A 25,924-nucleotide genomic window follows, 5' to 3' on the forward strand; every position below is an offset into this window, starting at 1 on the left:
AAAAAAATAGGTTAACTGCTACCAATTTCCTGAACCAAATTCTTGGCCAGCTCAGGTCAAATGCTTGGAAACCTGTCCCACCAGTCTGTGTAGGAGCAGTGTTTTAAGGAGTCCTTTAAATGAGGAAGCTTAACATGCAGCAACCCTTTCACTCAACAGTACATATCATGGACCAAAACACAGTCGTTTTTCTCCACCACTGACTTCATCCCTGCAGTTTTGTCTGGGGGACTCATTAATTCAGCTATGGAAGCTACAGGAAAATGAACATACATGATGCCCTGCTATTCACCTTATTCACTCAGAGAGAAACAGTAGGATGCCAAAGCAAGAGAGAAAGCAAGAAAGGAAAGCGACACATGGAAGGGACACCTGGATGGCTCAGTGGTTGAGCATCTGCCTTTGGCTCAGGACATGATCCTGGGGTCCTGGGATCCATTTCCACATTGGGCTCCCCACAGGGAGCCTGCTTCTCCCTCTACCTGTGTCTCTGCCTCTCTCTGTGTGTGTCTCTCATGAATAAATAAACAAAATCTTTTTTTTTTTTTTAAGAGAGAGAGATGTAAAAGAGGAAAATCCTAGAAAGAGAATCCAGGAGGAAAACAGAGCTCACCAGCAAAACAATGGGATACACATAAATAAAGCAGGAAGAAGCAGAGATACTATTTAAAATGAAGAGAAAGCCAATGGAAATGTTACTTATCTAACTCTGTAGCTCACTACCTCCAAATAGCTCAAGCATGTGACCAATCTGACAAGAGGATTACCAGTATTCATTAACTAACCATGAACCATTTTAACCTCAAAAAAGTGTTTCACAAGAATATTTTTAAAGTTAACAAGATTTTATTGGAGTATGTGATCATCAGAAGAGAACAAATCAACCAGCCAGGAAAGAACCATTAGGGTATAAGAAACCATCTGAAAAAAAAAAAAAAAGGTATGTTCTGCTTAAGCATCTGCATCTGAATTTTCTAAATAGCTGGAAATTTTAAAAGTACATGCTAAAGGAAACAACAGAAATATTATCATTCCAGGTTGCGCCTCGGTGGCTCAAATGGTTAAGTGTCTAACTCTCAATTTCAGTCAGGTCATGATCTCAGGGTTGTGAAAGTGGGCTCTGTGCTGAGCATAGAACCTGCTTAAGATTCTCTCTCTCCCTCTTCCTCTGGCCTTCCCATCCCCACCCCACTTCCATACTTGCATGCACTCTCTCTAAAAAAAGAAAAGAAAAAGAAATACTGTCTGTCATTCCTTACAATACCAATGGGAATAAAAGGAATCATTTTGCCCTAAGTGGTCATTTGATGCAGCCCTCTGTATATGGTTAACATTTATATTATACATTAACAGAAAATAAAACATTATACCAAATAAGTAACCCTATTTTTTTAAATGCAGATTTTAGCGAATGGAGAAAAAATATCACTAATGTAATAGCCATATCTACACAGTAAGATGTCCTGAGTCTTCCATCATGGAGACTAAAGCACAGTAGGGTGGTCCGCAAACACAAAATCCATGGAAACATTTTAATATTACAATTCAAGTGGATTTATCAAATTTTTCAAATCTGTAACTCTGTGCATCCTAAATGAATTGAGTTTTAAATTAAAATCCATGAAGAAAGAGGCATCTATTTAATTTTCTTTTGATGTGGATTTGTAATCAGGACCTGAACAATACGGTGACTGGTCATAAGTTAATTTAAATTGGAAAACCACTGAAGGAAGATAATTTGCAATCTATTAAAAACTTTGGTTTAGAATTTATATTTACAATAGGCTATCAGAATTGTATTTTACATTGCTGGAAAACACCTCATAAATAGCACAAATTCTGTTCAAAGTATGTGTCTCAAAATGAATTTTACCTCAAAATATCTGCAGGAATACATGGCTCATATTCACCCTCACTCCACCATCTATGAAAAGTATTTTATTCAACATATAAGCAACCCAATGTATCCAGAATACTATTAGATACAAAATATTTTTTAAAACTCAGAACTATACTGACTGAAGAAATGTTAGTGTCTTTCATAATAAGTAAAAAATCAATTTTGGAGTCACTTGCATAAAAAACAACAAAAGTAACTCTAATAGAAAAGATAATATTTAAGTAAAAATTCAACTTAAGACAATCAAAGTCACCAACAAAAGAAAAGAAAATAGTATGTGTTAAAATTTTGGCAAGTTACTTCTTTAAAATATACCTTTCAGAATCGTTTTTTCCTACTCTAATATTTGCTCTCTTGATCATGATCATGACCTGAGATGATGACCTGAGCCCAAGGCAGACACTTGACTAAGTCACCCAGGCACCCTCAATCCCATATTCTGTAGGGATACTTTGGTAGGAGCATTTGAGAGGCAAACTACAAGGTATAAACCATGCTTTGGGACCCTGTATAAATCTTACTCAATCTTCTCTTAACTGGTGCTTAACACACATGCTTACTTGAGCACCAACTTTCCTCACTCCTTTACCATACTTGACAAACACACACCTTTGTGTTTGTTTCATTGGTATAAATAGCAGAGCTAAGTTTTAGACTAAAGACCTAATTGTCTGAAATATTTAAAGCCACCCTCACCCTGCCCATATGGCCAGCAAAACAAGAGAGAATAATAGTTCTTTTTTTTTTTTTTATGATAGTCACACAGAGAGAGAGAGAGAGAGGCAGAGACACAGGCAGAGGGAGAAGCAGGCTCCATGCACCGGGAGCCCGACGTGGGACTCGATCCCGGGTCTCCAGGATCGCGCCCTGGGCCAAAGGCAGGCGCCAAACCGCTACGCCACCCAGGGATCCCGAGAATAATAATTCTTAAGAATTTGTTGAGCCTTGCTGAGACATGGATTCCAAACACAATTCCAACACTTATGTAGCTCTGACAATTCATGTGATCTCTCAGCTCCTCAGTTTCCTCATCTGTACAGTTAAGGTGCTAAAATTATCTTCCTTAATGGATTCTCTTTTTCCAGCTTTTTTGAGATATAACTGGCATGTAACATTGTACAAGTTTAAGATATACAGAGTAAGAATTTGATTCATGTACATATTGTGTATGAAATGACTACCATAATAAGTTTATTTAACATCCATCATCTCACATAGTTAAAATTCTTTGTGTGCATTAAGAACTTTTTAAAATCTACTCCCTTGGCAACTTTGACATATACAATACAGTATTAATTGTAGCCACCATACTGTACAGTACATCCCTAGAACTTAACTTTCTTATAATGTAAGTTTGTACCTTTTGACTGCCTTTACCCATTTCCTTTCCACCTCTATCCCAACTCTGGCAACCACCAACTTGTTCTCTGTATCTGTACATTCGTTTTTTTTAGATTCCACATGTGAGATCACACAGTATTTGTCTTTCTCTGTCTGACACATTTCACTTAGTATAATGTACTCAAGATTCATTACAGCTGTTATGGCTTCTTATGGCTGAATAATATTCCACTGTTTTCATATATAAAACATTTGTTTTATCCATTCAAATGTCAATGGACACTTCAGCTGTTTCTAAGTCTTGGCTACTGTGAATAATGCTGCAATGAACATGAGAGTGCATATATCTCTTCTAGATAATGATTTAGTTTCCCCTTTGGTATACATTCAGAAGAGGAGTTGTCAGATAACAACAGTAGTTATTATTTAATTTTTTGAAAAAACTCCATACTGTGTTTCATAGTAGCCATCCTTACTGGATCATTATGGGGATCCAACAAGATAATGTACAAAAAACTTAGCCACAGTCAAAGGTGGAAGCAACCTAAATGTCCAGCAACTGATAAATGGATGAACAAGATGTGATATAATCCACAAAATGAAATATTATTCAGCCATAAAAAAGAATGAAATACTGATATATATTATAAAATGGAAAACATGAGAAGTAAAAGCCAGAGGCAAAAGGTGGGTCACCTATTGTATGATTCCATGTATACTGAAATATCCTGAATAGGTAAATACCTAGAGAGAAAGCACATTAGCAGCTGTCAGGGACTGGGGAGAAGTAGGAGGGAAAAGAGAGGGACTGATGAACAGAAACAAGGTGATGAAATTCTCTTGGAACTTGATAAAGGTGATGTGCACTATAAGAATATACTAAATGCCACTGAATTGTACACTTCAAAATGTTTAACAGCTTATTTTATGTTATATGAATTTTACCTCTATTAAAAAAAAAAACCTTGCTGGTATACTTGACACAAAGTAAATTTCGGTAAATACTAACCATTCTTTTTACCCCTGTTATTCATTTCCACCATACTGACCCCAGTCATTATGTCAGTTCAATGGATCTTCCTTTTCCACTATCTCTGTAGCCTGTTAGCTGAGAAGGGGTATCACAATCCCAAGAGACCCAGAAAGCTGACGAGGGTGCTGTCACCAAGCCTTAAAAACTGCTTCATTCCCTTGGGCCTTCTGACCTAAACCTAACAGTTCCGGTCACAAGTAACAAACTTCTCCCCCAAAAAGGAGTTCTAACAGTCAAGCACAACTTAAGTTAAACTCTATAGATTTATTTTCAACCTTGTATTCACCTGTAGATTCTACCATCTGTTCTCTAACTTGATTGTTTTAAAATTAAATATCAAAATTCAGCCTGGATTCCAAATTATCACTTACAAGTGGACTCAATGTAAAAAGGACCAAACTTAATCCCTTCTTTCATACTCCAAGCAATGGATACTGGTAACGACACCACTTTACAACTTAATTCCCTTTATACCAACTCTTCCCCACAAGTTAACACATTAGGGTTTCTGTGACAGGTAAATTAATGAACTCTCAATGAAATGGTATCTGATTTGGAAGTGGGAAACCTGAAGGAATAGTTTGGAAAAACAATCTATGTTTCTACTAAACTGTTAAATCATAAAAATACATGATCTGTTTTAACAAATACTCAAAATTAGAACAAATTGCAATACTACACAGGATCCAAGGAGCAAAAACAGTTTATATACTAAATAAGAATCCAAGAAAAAGGAAAAGCAATAATAAAAACTTATAATAGGCTGCTTAGGTAACTCAATTTTTAGTCTATACCTCATTTATACTATCTACAATGATAGGCACTGCCAAGCTGCTAATTCCTTAACAAACTAAAGACAATATTTTTGTTTGTTTTTTAAGATATTATACAATGGTAAGCAAGAAGGATGATCTTTGGAACCATTCTTCCAATCCAAACAACATGAGAAAGGATGAAAAGCTAGCATGATAAAAAGCATGTACTCCAGACATCCCAAAAGAGCTCTGAAGTCCTAAAAGTACCCCATAATAACCTTTGTTAAGACTAGCAAAGTACTGCTAGGAGTTGTGCAGCATGGGAAATATAGAATCCTATAAGCACTCTCAAGGACCAGTTGCATCCACTAAATATAGGTGCATGTCCTGTATCCAATGGAAAAGTGATCATAAGCAAGAAGCATTCTTTTAAGTAAAAAGGACACAAAAGTCTACATACTGTAATATCCTATTTTTATGACACTCTAGGAATAGAAATTAGATTACTGGTTGCCAACAGCTATGTGGAGGGAATAACTGAGAAACACCAACAAAAGCACCTCTTCAAGGAAATGTTCTATATTTTGATGAGGTTGGTAGTTCCACCACTGTACATTTTTGTCAAAATTCACTGAACTGTATATTTAAAAGGGGAGGATTTTACTGTAAGTATATTAAACCTCAATTATTCTAACCTCCCAAAATAATCATTAAATGTTTTTAAACTGTTATGTTAGATGTAGAGGAGATATGCTCTAAAAATGTGTTTTTTCCTTCAGATAAAAATCTCTCCAAACTATCAACTGGCTTACATTTTCTAATATTTTAACTATTACTAAGAAATTCCTTTAATTTTTTTTAAGTAGGCTCCATGCCCAATGTGGAGCTCAACAAAGGGCTTGAACTCACTCACAACCCTGAGATCAAGACCTGAGCTGAGATCAAGAGTTGGACCCTTCACCAACTGAGCTACCCAGATGCCCACTAAGGAATTCCTTTTAAATCCTGATCTCATATGACAAACACATGCTGTTGCCATTAAATCTCCAAAGTTTCAGTCTTGGTAAAAGGTTACATATCAAAGTTTAGTAATTATTTCTATGGATCTGTGAACACCAGTTTTGAGAAGCTTAAATTAGTTATTAGTCACTTAGGAAAGATGTAAAGAAAGGAGTAGGAAAGATGAAGAAACCAGACATGTAGAATACATGTCCACATTAGCAATAGATTTTAAGACAATTTCATTTCAACAGAATTGAAATTTACCCTAGTATGCCTTGATACAGTTTTTATATTGGTTTTTGCAATATTCATATGACTAACAGGCTTAAAAATGTATAGCAACCATACAAACGGTAAGGAAAAGAACACGGAAAAAGGATGTGGTAGGATTGCTTCTGTGGGAAATGCCTCTAGATAGATGTATTAAATTTACACATGAAATTTCTTAACAAGCTTATTAATGAAAAGAACCAATAAGCTACAATATGTGGGGAGAAACCTACTAATTTTTATCCACATCCCTACTTAAGATGTCAACTTTAGAGATTTAAGTTAGTTATAGTTGACTTCTCTGTGCATCCTACCACTCATGGTCAATTAGTTACTCAGGAATGCATAGAAAATTATTACACTGCAAGTTTCACTCAACTCTAAGTGTCCCATAGGCTATCAAAACAGATTTCACTCTGCTAAGTGTCCCATGATCCATCATCAATATCACTACTAGTAGAGATAGAGCTCCATGGAGCACTCCAGAGGAGCACCAGGAGAAATTCATACTGATTGTGGTCTAGAGAAGGATGGTGGTTCTCCTAAACGACTACCTTATTTTATCTCCTGAACACTGTATACTATGTAATGGTCAAGTATTTTTCCATTTCAAGCTGGCTAGGAGAACATTTATAGCTAAAATTTCCACCCAATTTAACAAGTGTATGGGTCATTACATATGGTTTTTCACTGCATCCCTAACACCACTTTGTCTCAGAGCCCACTTCTTCCCCCTTGACATGACACATGGACCACACAGGCATAGATCAAAGACTCCCCAGACCAAATACTTTGGGCTCAAACAGGTCATGGTCAAGCTAACCAGAATTTTCCTGGTTCAGTTTCCACCCGCAGAATCAAAGTACTCTTAATTTCCCTCCATAGTAATTCTTCCCTGCTTGCTGATATTCCCTTCCTGAATTCTTCCTTAACATTCTCTGCTGTCACTTCTCAGAACTGTCTTTCACCCTACATTACACTAGCTTGGTTTATGTTATGTATTACTGACCAGTGTCTAAAATCCTACTAGGAACATAGCCAGACATAAAATATTCAGATATATTTAAACACGGAAAGTGGTATCTGACACTAAATTTTGAGGAAAGTAAGGTTAGGGATTGTTGTAAAATTCTTAATGCAACTCATCTGATAGAAAGATTAAAAAAAAAAAAAAAACCACATCCTGACACACCACACATTGATCTCCATGCCTAAGGAATGAGTTAGACATGAAGGTAAGAATATATCATTGAACTTCTTCACTTTTTATGGCCTAGAGGGCCCCTTAAATTGATTATTTATATCATGGATATTTTTATTTATTAGCCTTTCAAAACCAGGCATTTTAATATAATATTTTCAGACCATCAACTAAATGAATGCTTAAGGGAATAAGGTATTTATCGTTTGGAGAGCAGATAAAAGTACATTTTCTTAATTCCAAGACAGAGGTATAAGAACAGGTCGATTTAGAATCTGTTCATAAAATTAAAATGACTTGTTATTTATTGCTCCTCTTCTAGTCTCTTGATAGCAGGTTTACAATCCCTATTAGGTCAAACCCCTGAAGAGATTTGAAGATGGCTTCCCAGAAATGCACATCTATGACCAATTTTGAGTATAATTTCAGAAGTCCACAGATACCCACAGACCCTTGTCCACCTCCTGGAACAGGAACCTCTGCAAATTAGGCTAAGAATCTCTGCTCTACAGGCTTAAATTAAAGACTACTAGTCATAAAATACATACACATACCCCAAAACTATTTTAAAAACTGTTTTATTTTTTTTAATTTTTATTTATTTATGATAGTCACAGAGAGAGAGAGAGAGAGAGAGAGAGAGAGAGGCAGAGACACAGGCAGAGGGAGAAGCAGGCTCCATGCACCAGGAGCCCGACGTGGGATTCGATCCCGGGTCTCCAGGATCGCGCCCTAGGCCAAAGGCAGGCGCTAAATCGCTGCGCCACCCAGGGATCCCTTAAAAACTGTTTTAATCCTTCATAATCATGACTCTTCTGTTCCGATTTTGTGAAATGTTGTTTTAAAATAAGTCACAACTAAAATACTTGCTAAGTATAAGAATTCACTTCCCTTACTGCCATCTGAAACAAAATTCTCAATGATTATTCACACTTCCAAACTCAGCTGCACAAAGCCCTAATACATATATTCTTTTCCCAGTAACCAAAATTTTGACCACAGCAAATCATCTTCAATTTTTTTAATATTGGATGGTATTTTATCCACAATAAAAGACTAATAGAATACAGTCCTTGGCAAAAAATTTTAGTTGTTCCCCTATTTACTTTAATCCATACTTTGCTTAACTCAATAGAACAGCAAAGATACTGTCTTCTTTCTAAAACAGATGAATTTTAGACATTCTAAAAAGTGAAAATGTTCAAAACTGTCATTCATGATTTAATATTATACCTCTATTCTCCCTTATACTTTCCATTCAATTTTATCAAGCCAAAAATTAGAAAGAATATAATGACATTATAGGCAAACATAACAAGTATAAAAATTGGTACAATTCACTTGAGTTTTTTATTACACTTATGTCTATACAATATTGAAAAAAAACCCTATATAAATGAGAAAGCAGCTGAAGGGCAAAATCAAACTCCTAGCTTTATTAGATGCAAGCCTAATGTCTTTTAGATAAAATATTTGTAGGTGCCACAGTCAATCAAGATTTCAATAGAAACTAAAGATGAAAGCATTCATGCATAAAAGGCAAGTGTGATAATTATGATTTGCAGACAAGATAATGGAAAATATCCTAGGCTGCTTTTCATTTTCTGTATCAAGTGCTGCCTTGACCTAGACATCCTATAATGTTCTATTACATTTACTGCATTATTTTATCATTTTAATTATTTAGCAGAATTCAATTAATTTGGCTGGCATCTGCTCAGTCAGGATGGGAATCCTCTACTGTCTCATAGGTCTTTTCCCTGTGTCATTTCTCAAAATAATCCTGCAAAACAGTTTTGAATAAACGTGCAATTGATTTGAAGTTCTTGTACATCCTTCAAGTTTATCAACTTAACTGATTAAACAAATGGCACCCATTTTCCTAGAGTGTTGTCATTTTCAGACAGTTTATGTCAAAGCTTTTGCAGACAATTTATAGTAGGAATTTTAGTGTAGGGACGCCTGGGTGGCTCAGTGGTTGAGTGTCTGCCTTCAGCTCAGGTCACGATCCCAGGGTCCTGGGATCGAGTCCCACATTGGGCTCCCTGCATGGAGCTTGCTTCTCCCTCTGCCTGTGTCTCTGCCCCTCTCTATGTGTGTCTCTCATGAATAAACAAAATATTAAAAAAAAGGAAGAAATTTTATAGTGTGTGGCTCTATACTATAAAGTTTACATTAGCTCCAGTTCTCTGGTGGTAAGGCAAATAGAAAATGGTGGAATAATTATTACAGAGAAGATGATAGTTCAGTATATAGATTTAGCATAAAGTTCAATGCCTGTGTATTTAAGGATTATGGTAATCATTTTCTCAGCTGTGTTCTAATCTATTCTTCAGAACCAGGATTCATCCACCTTAATATTCATAAAAATGGTCCCTAACAAATTTCAAGATTACAATTACATTGCTATTATTATTACAATGTATTAGATTATAAAAACACTAAGACTTTATAGTCATTAGCCTGCCAAAATTATAATAATGCTTCTGACAAATGTGATACTGTAACTGTTCCTTCTAATACTCTCCTATAATTTGGGGGAAAGTAACTTTTAGATATCATTAACAATTTCTGTTCAGAACTGTCAAGTCAATGAAAGGGGTTTTTCAGTGTCCCCATTTCATTATTAAATGAAAGCATATGTAAGACAGAAACAAAAATCCTTTCCTAATAAAAGGCAAACCTCACGCATCAATAAAATAGATCAGCACCTGACTAAAAGGACAATGGTCACTTGAGGATTTGATCCTGGATAAAAGCAGAAGGTTTTACACTAGTTGTCACTCAGATGGAACTTCACTTTCCCTTAGAAATAAGTCACTACCAGCCTACTACTTCCCTGGTAAGGGTGGCTAACAAAACAGATGAGATTGGCAAGGGGTGAATCGGATTCTGCCTTGCATAAACAGATATGGCAAGGTTGTCTTCTGCATCTTAAAGACAGAAAAGAGGAAGGCACTTTCTGCAGATACAAGTAGGTACTGAATCAAACCATTAATAGAGTCTTTCATTCTAGCCCTTATGAAGATAGACAAAACCACAAAAAATTAAAATTCAAGTTCCAGTAAGGTATATTTAAATTTACCAGTCTAAGAAAGCATACACTCTGTTTATTTGGTTATCTGGGGACACTCATCTTAATACTTCCATAAGAGCAATCCCAAGGCCAGGGGGCCAAACTAGGAGTCAGAAGGAGATTTAACACAACCCTTTGGTGAAATGATATGACAGCATGAAAAGTATTCATAAAATACCTGCACCCTGAGAGGCAGCATCAATACTCTTTGGAATTTATCTCGAGTGTAACTTAAAAGAAAGGAAAATGGGATCCCTGGGTGGCTCAGTGGTTAAGCATCTGCCTTTGGCCCAGGGCATGGTCCTGGGGTCCCGGGATCGAGTCCCACATCAGGACTTCCTGCATGGAGCCTGCTTCTCCCTCTGCCTGTGTCTCTGCCTCTCTCTCTCTCTCTCTCTGTGTCTCTCATGAATAGGTAAATAAAATCTTTAAAAAAAAGAAAGAAAGAAAGAAAAATATTAGCCCAACAATGTTAAATAAAAGTTATATATACACAAAAGTTATATAAAAGGGAAAAATTGGAAATAATCAAAATAGGTTAAGCACAATCACTTGATGAAATACTAAGGAGCCAAAATAAAATAATCATGAAGCTTACTAGGAAGAATATTCACAGGGTAATGTGAAAAAAAAAATCAATTGTTCTATTAGAAAAACATTCAAAAGTCATTAACTTGAAAAGAGTAAAACTAACAGTGACATTACAGTAAAAATACCTCAAAAACAGAGAATCTACCCAGATGAAAAACACAGAAAGCAAGTTTACCTTGAGCTAGTCTTTCGAGTCGTTTTCCATGTTCCGGGGGTATCGCATACCTAAAATTGTAAACATAAATATAAAATTTTAAACATAAATAAAAATTTTAGGTTTATAACTGCTCAACTAGTATCCTAAGATAATGTTGTGCTAAGAAAAAAAAAAGGCATCAAATTCCACTTAAACGAAATGAACAGAGATTAGAAAACCAATAGCAGAGTCATATCCCTTGGACACTAAACCGAAGAAAAACAAACTGGAAATCACATTCAGTGCCCCAGTTCACCATCCCAGTGACATTTTACAGATTAGGGAACAAAGGCCTAAGGCTAGTAAACTACTGGGACAAGGGAAGCAGCTAGCCATAGCAGGGAGACCAGACCTCCTTTTCTAACACTCACAGCACACTAGAAATCCAGGGCTATTGTTAGTTGTATGTTTTATGTTTTGTTGTTGGGTTAGTTTTGCCTTTGTTTTTAAGAAAACCTAGGTTGTTGTGCTTTTTTTTAACCTTTTAAAATGTTTTTATTGACAAGCAAGACAGAACACAAAAGTATTATACCAATATTCACATTTCCACCAAACATTTCTAAGAACATTACACTTTTCCAATAGATTTTTTTTTTTAAGATTTATTTCAGAGAAAGAGAGAAAGAGCACAGCAGGGGGAGGGGCAGAGGGAGAGGGAAAATAAATCCTCAAGCAGACTCCCCGCTAAACACAGAGTCCGGCTCAGGGCTTGCTCCCAGGACCCTGAGATCATGACCTGAGCCAAAATCAAGAGTCGGAAGCGTAAGTGACTGAGCCACCCAGGCACCCCTCAGATAGATTTTAAATTAAAATTTACCAGAGATAAGAGAGCAGTGTTTGTGACTTTTATGACTTTAAAAAAAATTTTTTTAAGATTTATTTATTTAGGAGAGAGAGAGTGTGTGCACAAGAGCAGAGGGAGGAGCAGAGGGAGAGGGAGAAGCAGACTCCCCGCTGAGCAGGGCACCTGATGCAGTCTTAAAAGAAGTCAATCCCAGGACCCCGAGATCATGACCTGAGCCAAATGTAGACACTTAACCAACTGAGTCACTCGGGCGCCCCTGATTTTATGACTTTTAAAATCTTGATTATAGAAAAAAAAAATGCTCACCCTTAAACAGAAATACTCATTTCTAGTTCCTGATATTTTCAAAAGTGAAAGAGTTGAACTTATCTACTGGGAACTAACATATTTTAAAACAACAGTCTCATGGGGCACCTGGGTAGTTCTGTGTGGAGCCTGCTTAAGATTCTCTCTCTCTCTCAGGGGATCCCTGGGTGGCTCAGCGGTTTGGTGCTTGCCTTTGGCCCAGGGCGCAATCCTGGAGTCCCAGGATCGAGTCCCACATCAGGCTCCCTGCACAGAGCCTGCTTCTCCCTCTTCCCGTGTGTGTGTGTGTGTGTGTGTGTGTGTGTGTGTGTCTCTATGTCTACCATGAATAAATAAAAAAAAAAAAAGATTCTCTCTCCCTCTCCCTCTCCCTCTGCCCCTCCTGCTCACTCACTCTCTTAAAAAAAAAAAAAAACTCTTGATTTATTACACAAATAATAAATATTATGGGCAGTTTAATGAGGAAATGTAAGGATACTAAAAATAAAGTTAAAGTGATCATTTCATGTTTTAAGTAAAAATAATGTTATTCTTAAGACCTACATTTGCTATGTTTACTAGCTCAATATATATTAAGTACAAGCTACTTTTTACTAAAATAATTTTTCTCATTTTACTTAACACCACACTTGGTTGCATTTAATGCCACTGATAACATATGCAAAACTTAATTGGATCCGATATAACTAGGCAATTTTCTAAAAGAAAATTCAACCATATATCTGCTCCTTAAGGCACTATTAATGAAATTATTCCAACTGAATTGGGGAGATAAAATTTTAGCATAAGCTAATGACAATCATCCAATTTATTTATTCACTGGCCACTTCTTACCAGTTTTTAATCCCCAGTTTACGTCATCTTATATACCCAGAAAAGGTGTGTGTGTGTGTGTGTGTGTGTGTGTGTGTATGCCCCAGACAAGAGGGTCATGTTCCCCATAACATACATAAACACACATGTACAGTACACACACATACACACACTTGCACACATGTAATGGATATATGCTTGCCCAAAAATGGTTGGACACAGATGGAGATATACATCCAGAATCACTTTTCTGACAATTGGCATCCAAGTTAAAGCTCATTAATCTGAGATTCAACCATCTACTTAAAATATAAACATATATACCAATGTAAATATAAACATAAGTGTAAGCATACACATAAGAATAAAGAATAGCTTCGACATAGTCTTCCAGTTAGTCTACAAGACAACAATGAAAATCACATAGCCAACACTTATAGTAAAGTCATCTTCTAAAAGGAATATTTATGAAACTTCTCTAGAGGCTAATGATCAGAAAGATTCTCTCCATATATTACACATGTAACAAACATTCTTTACACTGGATACATGACCATATGGCATTAAGTGTGTCCCCTTGATGCAGCTTACCCTTTAAAAACCACTAAGGTGTAAATGACCATTACATGTTTGTTCCCCATACTCTTCCAAACTACCCTCCACAGTGTGCTATAGTCATCTCTGCAAACTACAGCTGATCGTGACAAAGCCCTGGACCTCTCAGAGCTGACTGCAACTTGAAGGACAGAAGACAAACTGCTCTAAAGTACACATAGGCCTGCCACAATCTTGACAACTTTTCTGATGTTCCAATCAAACCTGCTCTTTGGCTTTAACAAATCATTTGAAGTTCTTTCCAGTACCCTTGCTTTTTCACATCTCCACTATTTTCCATTCCCTACTTCTTGGCTTTACATGCCCTCAACTTTGTCCAGTCAATGAAAATACACATTCCTTTTTCCAAGCTCAGCCTGAGTGACCCCAGGGAGATCTTCCCCCTTCCTCTTTTGCTGTATTACCTCCACCATGACACTCAGAATTTATTCTTTTTTTTTTAACTTTTTGCCTCCCAGTCTCCTCTCAAGCTCCTTAGTGGCAAGGGCCAGTGTCCTTTCCCTAAAACAAAGTTAAGCGGATGCTCAGTGTTTCCTGACTTTTTGCCACTCTCAAGTGATGAATCATGTTCCTGATCCTCCAGAATAGCAGGTGTGGAGGAAAGGAAGGATATGGGCAAAAGAAAAATACTCCCACATTTTTCATTTCCATTCACCCGGGAATCCATTGCAACCTGAATCCTATTTTTATCATTCGTGATATAAGTGCTTGGACAAAAGTTGCCACATTTTCCAGTCCTTACCTGCTTGGTCCTCTCTGAAATTTTTGACCAGATCCTTGAAAGAAACACTCACTTCCTTTGGTTTTCATGAATCCAACTAATTTCCAAGGATTTTCTACCTTGTGCTCTTGCTGAACCTCAGAGTGACATTCTCTACAACTCCATGTTTTAGTGCTTCCTCCACATTTTTCCCTGAGGGAACCACCTTCACTCAAGGCTTTAAAATCTTCCTTGTGCGGTGCTAAACCACAACTCCATTTTAAGCATCTCTCGTGAGCTCTGAAACTCTACAATGAACCAGCTATTCAACAGATCCATTTGGCAGCCCTCAAACACAATTTGTCCAAAGCTTAATCTTCCAACATCTTCTTGGCAGACCTGCTTCTCCTCCAGTTCCCCATCCAACCAACTGTCCAAAATGTGGGAGTTGTCTGTGGTTGTACTCCCCTTATTCAACCAATCCCCAAGCTTTATGTGTTCTGCCTTGTACCTGTTCAAGAGAGACCTCATGAATCTCATGCCTTTATTTCTCTATCCCCACTAACACCACCTTGATCCAGGCCACCATACCATGCTCTATCAGACATAGTACTGCTGTATCTTAATTACCTTGCCTCTGGCCTTGCCCTCTCTAGTCCACGTAGCCCAATCAGATCGTGTCACTTTCCTTCCCTCTTTAAAATCTATGTAACAATAGAAACTTGTAACTAAATAGAGGCAAGTTGGAGGGCCCAGATGCAGAGGGATTTACTACAATGAATGACCTCAGTGAGAGGAGTTCTAGCTCCAGGGCCCAGTTTAGAAGTCTCAAAAACACAAGATCAAATTCATGACTCCATCTTTAAAATGGTTCTGTCTCCCAACATTCCTATTTCAGTTCCTAACTCCATTTTCCCTTAGCCTTCCAAATTAGAACTGTCAGCCAACTCTCCCTTATTTCTCAATCTCTCTGTCTCCACTGCCAGTCACAAATTCTATCCACTCTATACACAAAACCTCATATCCATCCTGTAGCATCACGTCAATTTCAACCTTGATTTGCCCCCAACCAGCCCATTATAACTGAACTCTCTGCTGGCACCTCTCTGGGCAGCCAGAGTATTCCAAACTTTTATTACTTATTGCCTATCTTTCAAGGACACCCTCAACACACACACACACACACACACACACACACACACACACACACAAATTTAGCTCTAGCCTTAAATATCAAATAGTCTGTTCTCAGTAGGTTGGACTATGAATTATTCTATCACTCACATGGGTTTTGACCTCACTCCTTGCTTCAAACAGCCCCTTCCATTCCACTTCAAATCCCAGCCTTCTAAGCCCAGATTCCACCTCCTTGAAGTTTTCACTGACCATTATAAATCTTGGCAATCTCACCCTTTTCTTTATCCCAGCATCCTTCTGTTATATTTTTCATGTAATATTTATCATCTACTACTTTACAAAGCCAGCTGCCGTTCAGTGTGCATAAATCACTTTTGACTGGATACCCATTGAGTTCTATGAGGGAGAGAATGCCTACCATGACCCAGAAATTTTCAAGAGTTATCCTTTTTAATGTACCTTGTATAGTGAGTACCCAGTTCATAGCCAGGCACTCTACTATGTACAATTGCTTGGTTATGCAGCTAATACTTAATTCTTTGAGGATATGAATGTGTCTTGCCCTTCTTTGTATTCTTTGAAACCCACCAAATAAGATGTCTACCATTATATACCCTCAAGTACTTACTGGTGTGTTGAAATTATTAATTGTTCATTTAACCTTTAAGACAGTGTTTTTGTTTCAAAAGTAATTAATACTGCCAACAATTCTGCTAATATTAAGAAAGTATGAATCACTAATGAACTACAAACACACTAATTAGATATTTACAGGATGATGTTTTATTTAAAACTAATTTTATGAATTAAAAATCTAATTTGAAGGCCAAGGAAAATATCATAATCCCTCTAAGCACATCTTTGGGTGGTTTACTCAAAGAAGACACCTAAAGTGATGTTATCCTGATGGGTGTAATAAAACACTATCTTGGATGAACAATATCAGGCTGACCTTTCAAACTGTCAGTAGGCAAGGCTGTATTTTTCAAAATGTAATAGGTCCATTTGTCTGATTCAGGTTTTCCTTATGAAGTGGTCACTCTATTTATTTTCAAGATATGCTCAGTCCGTAAGTCCATTAGAAGCTCATTTACCAGCACTTCTCAAAGAGAAACTCCTACTTTTCAGATCACTCCCTGTAAGTCTCCCTAACTTGGTGGGGGGAAGGGAGGGGGACCCTGGGGATGTCACTAATGTGCTTAGAAAGAAATGTTCTCAGGCTCCCCCACCTGCTCCACCCATACCTCTGTCACTGTGCTGTCTGACATAGATAGCCGCCTGAGTCCCTCCATCAGTCTCACTAACATGCTACTGGCACCTCCTGTAACATCCACAGCAGTCTTATCAAGCCCAGAGCACAGAGGGCAAAACCTCTTCCAGGTCCATGCCATGCTCGGGCAAATCAGTCCTAAAACAAAGGGCTGCTCTTTACTCCCTTCCCTTAACTAAGGCTGTATGTGATATAGCCCTTTCCTCCTCTTTCGTTTACATTTCTTCTTGCTGTTTCTCTTACAGTCATCTCCCAAAAAGAATCAAGGTCACATCCCCAAGGACAGTTTTCTGACAGACAACTAGTCTAAATTGATCCTCCCCACTTTTACCTGACTTGTTCTCTACAGTTACTAAGGGCTGGAAAACTCAGTGAAAAGATTAACTGACCAATAAATACTGAAACAGTTCATCACAGCCACCATTTATCGAGCATTTATAACACCAGACCTGGTGCTAAGATCCTGTAATCCAAGTTCTACTGCTATCACCTCCACTTTACTGATGAGGAAAACAAGGCTTAGAAGGATTAATCTACTTGAGTAAGAAGGGTAACAGAGGTGACATCCAAGGCCAGACCAATGTGACTCCAAAGCCTAAAATATGCTTTCCAGGCCCATATTCCATTCCTGTTTCTGGACCAATCACCACAAAGATGCCAACCAGAAGGAAGTGAGGGGCCTAATAAACCCCTCTCTCTCCAAGGACATATACAATGACTATTGCAATTATTGGAGGGTAATCCAAATTTTGGAAGAAAAAGTCTTCTGCCGGCTGCTAACAAAACAAATTCCAATATTCACACAGAGTAATTCTCCCAGCTACCCTTCCTACCTCTATCCATTTTTAAAGCTCACAATTGGAAACAAAAAAATCACTGAGATCTCAAACTAAAATTACAATGTGCACCAACCATTTAAGACAAAGCATTTATTTAAGACAAAAGCATTTTATTTTAAGACAAAATCATTTTAAATAGAATATAGATATAAAGAACAAAGCCATTAAGCCACTACTAAGTTTTCCTTTGATTCTTCTTACAAAGAACTTCATGAATCAAAAAATACCTATTTATATTTCACAAAACTCAATATTTCCGAAGTGATTACTTTACAATATGCTTTTTAGTCATGGCATATTCCTAGTTGTGTCAAAAAGGAGGCTGCACAACTGTGGATTTTATATGTGTGATTATGTTACATTTTCACATTATTGATGAAGCTAACAAGTTTTAATATTGTGCATTTATTAAAGTTTAAGCATTCATATTTTAAATTATAAAGTCTTATTAGTTAATTGCGGAAAACAGAAGGTCGCTTACTTCATTTGCAGTTCTCAAAAACAAAAGTATGAGGCAGCCCTGGTGGCTCAGCAGTTTAGCGCCACCTTCAGCCCAGGGTGTGATCCTGGAGGCTTGGGATCGAGTCCCACGTCAGGCTCCCTGCGTGGAGCCTGCTTCTCCCTCTGCCTCTCTCTCTCTCTCTCTCTCTCTAATAAATAAATAAAATCTTAAAAAAAAAAGTATGTGAGAAACAGAAGTGCCAGGCTACCCCTTCCAGATAAGGCCCTCATTGCATTCTCCAAAGGAAGGCTCCTCACCCCCTCACACTTACCCAAAATCATGTTCCCTCCCTGTGTCCCATGACCACATCATGGTCCCTGGAACAGGAGGCAGTAGTGGTCCATATCCAAGGAATGATCCATACATGAATGTAAAAGCCTGATCCTCTTGCCTTATCCTGGAGCAATTCTGAAGGGACTTGCCAGCTCCAGTGCCTGCCTGTGTGATCTGCCCATGGCTCTACTGCAACTTAACTTCCCTTGATGCTCAGTCCTGCCTTCTATCACCCTCACAAGTATTGTCCAATTTGGCACACAAATCTGAGTTTCAAAGTAGGCTTCCTGAGCAACCTGAGTTACAATGAATATGTCTGTAAGGAGGTGGCACTTAAAGCCAGGCATCTAAAAGCATGGCCTAAAGAACAAAGTATTTGAGCTGAGGCCCTACAAGACTTTAAAAAAGCCCCTGAGCAAAGGAAGAGCTTAGCCCCACCCTTAGTCTATCTTAGAGCCTGTTTCTTAACAGAATAATTAAATGAAAAATACCAGCCACATCTAAATGAAAAATACCAGCCACATCTACAGACAGTTGTAAATCGGGAAACTGCAGGAAAAAAAAAATTCCTAACAAAGAAGTTTCAGTGAATAGCTGAGCATTAAAAATGTAAGCAACTAAAAAAAAAAAAAAAATGTAAGCAACTGGGCAGCCTGGGTGGCTCAGTGGTTTAGCACTGCCTTCAGCCTGGGGAGTGATCCTGGAGACCAGGGATTGAGTCCCATGTCGGGATCCCTGCATGGAGCCTGCTTCTCCCTTTGCCTGTGTCTCTGCTTCTCTCTCTTTCCTCTCTGTGTATTCTCATGAATAAATAAATAAAATCTTAAAAAAAAAATGTAAGCAACTTGGGCACCTGGGTAGCCAGTCGGTTAAGCATCTGTCTTTGGCTCAGGTCATAATCCTGGGGTCCTAGGATTGAGCCCCGCATCAGGCTCCCTGCTCTGTAGTGAGCCTGCTTCTCCCTCTCCCTCTGCCTGCTGCTCCCCCTGCTTATGACTGCACTCTTTCTCCCTGTGTCAAATAAATAAAATCTTAGAAAAAAAATGTAAGCAACTCTTTTTCATCTGGGATTCAAAATACAGTTCAGTATCCACACACATATAAATTAATATCCTAAGCAATCATAAAAATCAAGTAACTTTTTGTCTTAAATCATTTTAGAACTTAGTAAAAACAATAACTGCACAAAACTTGATTTTCAAGAAAGAATATATTTTGTGTTACTTAATCCACTGAAATATTTCTAAGTTCTAAATGTGTCTTACACAATACTGGTGGGTTTTTTTTTCCCTGAAAAGAAAAAGATACTATGAATTATTAGTTGATGTCAACTATAGGCAACATAAAAGAAGTATTTACTCCTTAATACTAACCTCTCTAAAATACTCAAGAGATAACACAGTAAGCAGTAAAATGATTTTTCTAATACTAGAGGATCAAATGAGTGATTTTCAAACTGTTTTCTATGCCTCCTCCCATCCTCCATTTGGGACCCAGTATTTCTTGATAAAAGTGCTTAAGGAAAGGGGTTCCTGAGGGAGAGTGTCCCATCAAACACATTTCAGGCAGGTCAGCTCTTCCTTCATTTTCAGTTTTATATATTGACCTTCTAAAGAAATTTTCAGAAAGTCTGAAAACTTCTGTTTTCTTAAAGTGATTAGCATAGTCCCTAGCACATGTAAAAGGACTTCTCTAAGTGGCACCTGGGTGGCTCAGTTATTTAAGCATCTGACTCGATTTCAGCTCAAGAGATGATCTTGGGGTCCTGGGACTGAGCCCTGTGTTGAAGTCTCCTTGAGATTCTCTCTCTCTCTACCTTTGCCCCTTCCCCCATCGTGTGTTTGAGTTCTCTCTCTCTAAAATAAATAAATCTTAAAAAAAGGGACTTCACTAAATAGAATGTTGTCACCAAAAACAAACAAAACATACTTCACCACCCTAGTCAAGCCCTACTCCTTAAAATGCAAGCTTACAAAGAATGAAGACATTTGAGATCTTAGAAGTAAGAGATAAATCAATTTATAAGCCTATCTGTAGATATGCAGTCACACACACACACACACACACACACACACACACACACACATACACACACACCATCTTCCTATATGCTCAAGTCAAAGAATAATTTTGGCAAAACAAATATTAAGTAATACGTATTTTCTACAAAATGCTTTCTAAACAGTAAAATTAAAACTGAAAAGGAGGGAAGAAATATGGGGGAGAAAAGATAAGCTAGGCAAAGTAATTGGTGAACTATGACATAGAGAGGGAAACATGCACAGAAAGACTAAGATAAACACCCAATAGGAGAATCTGATCTCTGGATTGAGCCATGCTTCTAGCTTATCCCAACCATATACACTAGAAAATATCCTTTTATTTCAACTGGGTTTATTTTATTTGGAGCCAAGAATCCTTATAAATACAAGATCTATGAGGTCTTAAATGTAAGACATGCAATATATATTTATTAACTGAATTGTATGTATATCAATCAATGTTATTGATTGAGCACTTATGATGCATCAGAAGCTGTGGTACATGCTTGTATATTGTATTTTATCTGATCCACACAAGTACCTTAGAACTATCAGAGTGTTTTAGGAGAGGAAATTGAGGCATGGAGTTTATAATAATTACCCAGGTCACATGCTCAGCAAAAATATTGCCGAACTCAAAACACAAGACTCCGGTATAAAAAACTCATGCCCTTAAAGACCACACAACACTGCATACCTAATGAAAAAAGCATCAAACTAAGTTTAACTACCTATCCTGAATAATCTAACACTTCTTAGTATACTTCTACAAAATCTCACAGCTAAATAAAATTAAACCAAGTCCAAAATACTATAACCCATTCTTAATTTTTCTAAAAACATCCAGGTGAAACTTCTTTCCTGATTTTAGAACTTTTCATAGCTTAAGACATGTCCTCTCAAATCTCACCTTTTTCATTCTCTAGCGAATAAATCACTGTGTTCGGACACAGTTTCAGGAAGAAGGATTCAAGGTACCATCTAAATTCTGTGTCTCCCAGCAGTTAACCACTAACACATATAACACCTGAAAGGGAGAATTATATTTTATGTATCCTTGAAACCCCTAGTCTATTATATGCAGATGTATCATGCCAAGTTCAGGCTTCAAGTCATTGCTTGAAAAATGATTTATTTTCATGAGATTGTTAAAATAATAGTAACTGGAAATATTCCTCTAGTACTTTACAGTTTACAAAGCACTTTTACACAAAGTATATCCCTGGACCCTCTTAGCAATCCCATAAGGAGACAGAGAATAAATCACACCTCCATTTGGCAGTTAAAATCATGATGAAAGAAGTATAGTGATTTGGCCTAAGTCATTCAGCTGGTGACAGATTTTAAAACAGGTCTTCTAGCTTCAAAGTCAATGTTCATTCCAAGAAAATAAACATTTTACCACTGACTACTAAGGCAGTTTTCTATCTGCTTATTTAAAGCATTCTTTCTCCCTTAAACCTTTATGCCAGAAATGTTTAAATAAATCATAACCTCTTCTAAAATCTCTTCAGTACAATTCTGTGTTCATGAACACTTATTTAGCAAAATCTGCCACACTCAGTGCCCAGAAAAATATGTCTCAGGGCTTCTACGTGGAGATGTGCATCTGTAGCTACTCAGAAATTTCAGAAAGAGATTGAAAGAAAAAAATGAATGTTCTCAGAAAGAAAATGAATGTTCTTAATACCTACACTATAGATAAAAATCTTTATAAAGTGCTCTATATATTTCCTTGTCTGCCCTTAAACAGACTGTTCCAAACCAAACTCTCCTGATTCAACAAGAATTATTTACAAAGCCTCAGTCCTATAACCAGGACCTATGTTAAGTGCTGATAATTCAAATGCAGACAGAAACCCTAACTTCAAGACAGACACAGGAAAGGGTGAGGAGATAGTCAGAAGCACCTGAAAGGTACAAAAATATGGGCAGCATATGGTTCAGAAAGCCTTGGGCAAAAAATAAGGAATACACTGGCAGAGAACAGCAGAGAGCACCACAGACTTAGTTTTGAAATGATATCCAAAACTTGATACCTGAGGGTAGAATTGAAGAAGAAGAAGTTGAAGTTCAACACCAACCTATAAGACTAGAAGGAAAAGACACATTGCTAGGGTCAGAGATGTCAAGCACAGGCGAGGTCACCCCTGGAGAAATGTAAAGGCAACTATCCCACATACAACTCAACAAGGAGAAGACAGCATAAAAGGAAACCAGTGCATATATATATATGCATGCACATAGAAAATCTTATGTTGCCTCCTCATCTTCCCATTTTGTAGACAAAGTAAAAATATTCCTGTGGTTCTGATTACAAATCACAGAATTAGAACATTAGAGATCATCCCGATTAACTTTGTCATTTGTGGGTGAGGAAACCAGAGTCCAAAAAAAGTATAGTTACTGGGGCATCTGGATGGCTCAGTCCATTGAGCATCTGACTCTTGGTTTCAGCTCAGGTTATGATCTCAGGGTCCTGGAATGGAGTTGGTTAGGGATAATCTCCCTCTCCCCCAACACCTCCTCTAAAATAAATAAATAAAATCTTTAAAAACAAACAAAGTAGTACAGTTATTTGTCCAAAGCCACAAACGCTAGTAGCAGAATAAGGAGTAGAACCCAGATTGCTAGTCCCTTGAATCTAAGCTACGCTACCAGACACTGCCTACCTCCCAGTATTGACATGAATTTGTATTGCCTCTACCACCTTTCAAAGCTCACTTAAAATATATTATGATGAGTACTAAAATGAATTTTAATGATAATAGAATTTATCTCCAAATTATTTATGCTGAACTAATATAATCTTTCATAAATCTACTGGGAAATATACTTAGAGTCATTTACATCATTCTTATCCTACAGTAGTTATCTTAGAAGGTGGAATGTAGATTAGTGGTCATAACTCACTGCTGGGTTTTATTATTTTATCATTATAAATAATGGTCAAGGTTAAAGATAATAGTGATATTATAAATCTACCATTAATGCATATAATTAAGTCTATATGTCTATAATAACTAATAGTGTAATTAACTACAGAAAATATAGATGCTAGCAGAAAGAAATTCTTTGAAAATGGGCATAATTATTCTCATTCATGAATAGTGGTACTCTTTCACAAATCCACAAGACTCAAGAATCAGTCTTTTCCCTGACTAGAATGCTGTACCTTAAGTGATCTTTAGGAGATAACATAATTCTGTTGGGGGGGAATGGGGAGGATCACCTTTCTTGATAAGAAAGTAGAGACACCATATAAACTCCTCTAATAGTGGGGGATAAAGGGAAAAATAAAATTAACCTCTCTAATACTATAATCTCAAATTATTGTCCCAGGCATTCTCATTAGCTGACTTCTAAAACACCTCCAGGAAAGTTCTGCTACTAACTTTTCAGATTTTTTAAGGAAAATATAGTATATAGTTGCCTATATACTAGATTTTACCACATGTTGAATTTACCCAATTCATTTAATTTTGTTCACACTGAAACTGAATGTCAGAAGAGCAGGTAGGTAATTACGCAGCTGAGAAACTGCCCAGGTGCCTATGGATTGCTTAAAATATTTCTCTAAGTCTCTCAAAGTTAAGTCCCAAAACTACTAAAGGATGACATTCCAACAGATGTTACAGTGGTATTGTAGAAACATGACGGAGACCCACGGGGCCTAAAGTGTGTGCTCAAAACTGGCCCCCAGTAAACACCTATGTAATGAATAGTCCTGCCATACCATTCTGTCACAAAAGCCTCTCTGGGTCCTAAACCACCTATTAAAAATGCGTAATTTTTATTTATTCCATTAAGAGAGCAGAATGTTAAGAATTTATCAAATAGAATGTGCAAGCAAAAAGCCTTTAAAATAAGTTAAACAGCTTCCCCCTAATTTTTTTAGATCACAGAACTCCATATGAAATGAGAACTGCCTGGGGATGCCTGGGTAGCTCAGTGGTTGAGCATCTGCCTTCGGCTCAGGGCATGATCCCAGTATCCGAGGATCGAGTCCCACATCTGGCTCCCTGTGAGGAGCCTGCTTCTCCCTCTGCCTATGTCTTGCCCCTCTCTGTGTGTGTGTCTCTCATGAATAAATAAATAAAATCTTTAAAAAAAAAAAAAAGAAATCTGAACTGCCTGGATTTTTCTTGTAGGTCCTAAGAACTTTGCTCTTCCACCTAAAACTTGCCTTCCAACTAAATATCATTTTTTATAAATTTATTTTTTATTGATGTTCAATTTGCCAACATATAGAATAACATCCAGTGCTCATCCCATCAAGTGCCCCCCTCAGTGCCCATCACCCAGTCACCCTCACCCCCCGCCCACCTCCCCTTCCACCACCCCTAGTTCGTTTCCCAGAGTTAGGAGTCTCTCATGTTCTGTCTCCCTCTCTGACATTTCCCACTCATTTTTTCTCCTTTCCCCTTTATTCCCTTTCACTATTTTTTATATTCCCCAAATGAATGAGACCATATAATGTTTGTCCTTCTCCGATTGACTTATTTCACTCAGCATAATACCCTCCAGTTCCATCCACGTCGCAGCAAATGGTGGGTATTTGTCGTTTCTAATGGCTGAGTAATATTCCATTGTATACATAAACCACATCTTCTTTACCCAATCATCTTTCGATGGACACCGAGGCTCCTTCCACAGTTTGGCTATTGTGGACATTGCTGCTAGAAACATCGGGGTGCAGTGTCCCGGCGTTTCATTGCATCTGTATCTTTGGGGTAAATCCCCAGCAGTGCAATTGCTGGGTCGTAGGGCAGATCTATTTTTAACTCTTTGAGGAACTTCCACATAGTTTTCCAGAGTGGCTGCACCAGTTCACATTCCCACCAACAGTGTAAGAGTCATTTTTGATTAGGAACTTTGCCAAATTTGAAATTTTGAAGAAAATTTACAACTTCACATCTCACCACATAATAAAATCCCAAGAGCAAGTAATAATGGCAAAATGGAGATGGAGATTATCCCCAAATTGCTGTACCTCAACACCTAATCAGCAGGAGAACTTGGAAAAAGAGCTACTATTTTTAACTTGGAGGCAAGAAAGCTACTGGGCTGACACAAGCACCTGAAGAGCATCCTATCATGTTCACATCCAACTGAAACATCATCTTTCTGGTCAAGGTGATGCTTTGCATAAGCTTCTGTCTGTGTTTCCCTGCACATATGTGCATTACAGAAAATAGAATTAATTGATACTTAAATTTCCCTAAGACTAAAACCCACCAAAAACAAGTTTAAAACA

At 37.5% G+C, this 25,924-nt stretch overlaps 1 protein-coding gene across 8 annotated transcripts in view; it reads right to left on the reverse strand.

Annotated features, from left to right (window-relative positions):
* KDM4C (lysine demethylase 4C) overlaps positions 1-25,924 on the reverse strand; it is a 428,768-nt gene that overhangs the window by 318,878 nt on the left and 83,966 nt on the right. For all 8 annotated transcript variants that reach the window (XM_055302072.1, XM_055302075.1, XM_055302073.1 and 5 more), the window contains one exon: positions 11,345-11,394. In XM_055302072.1, coding sequence (XP_055158047.1) covers positions 11,345-11,394 — 50 coding nt within the window. The remainder of the gene's footprint in view (positions 1-11,344; positions 11,395-25,924) is intronic.

This window comes from Nyctereutes procyonoides, unplaced genomic scaffold (genome assembly GCF_905146905.1).
Source record: "Nyctereutes procyonoides isolate TBG_1078 unplaced genomic scaffold, NYPRO_anot_genome, whole genome shotgun sequence".
Taxonomy (NCBI): domain Eukaryota; kingdom Metazoa; phylum Chordata; class Mammalia; order Carnivora; family Canidae; genus Nyctereutes; species Nyctereutes procyonoides.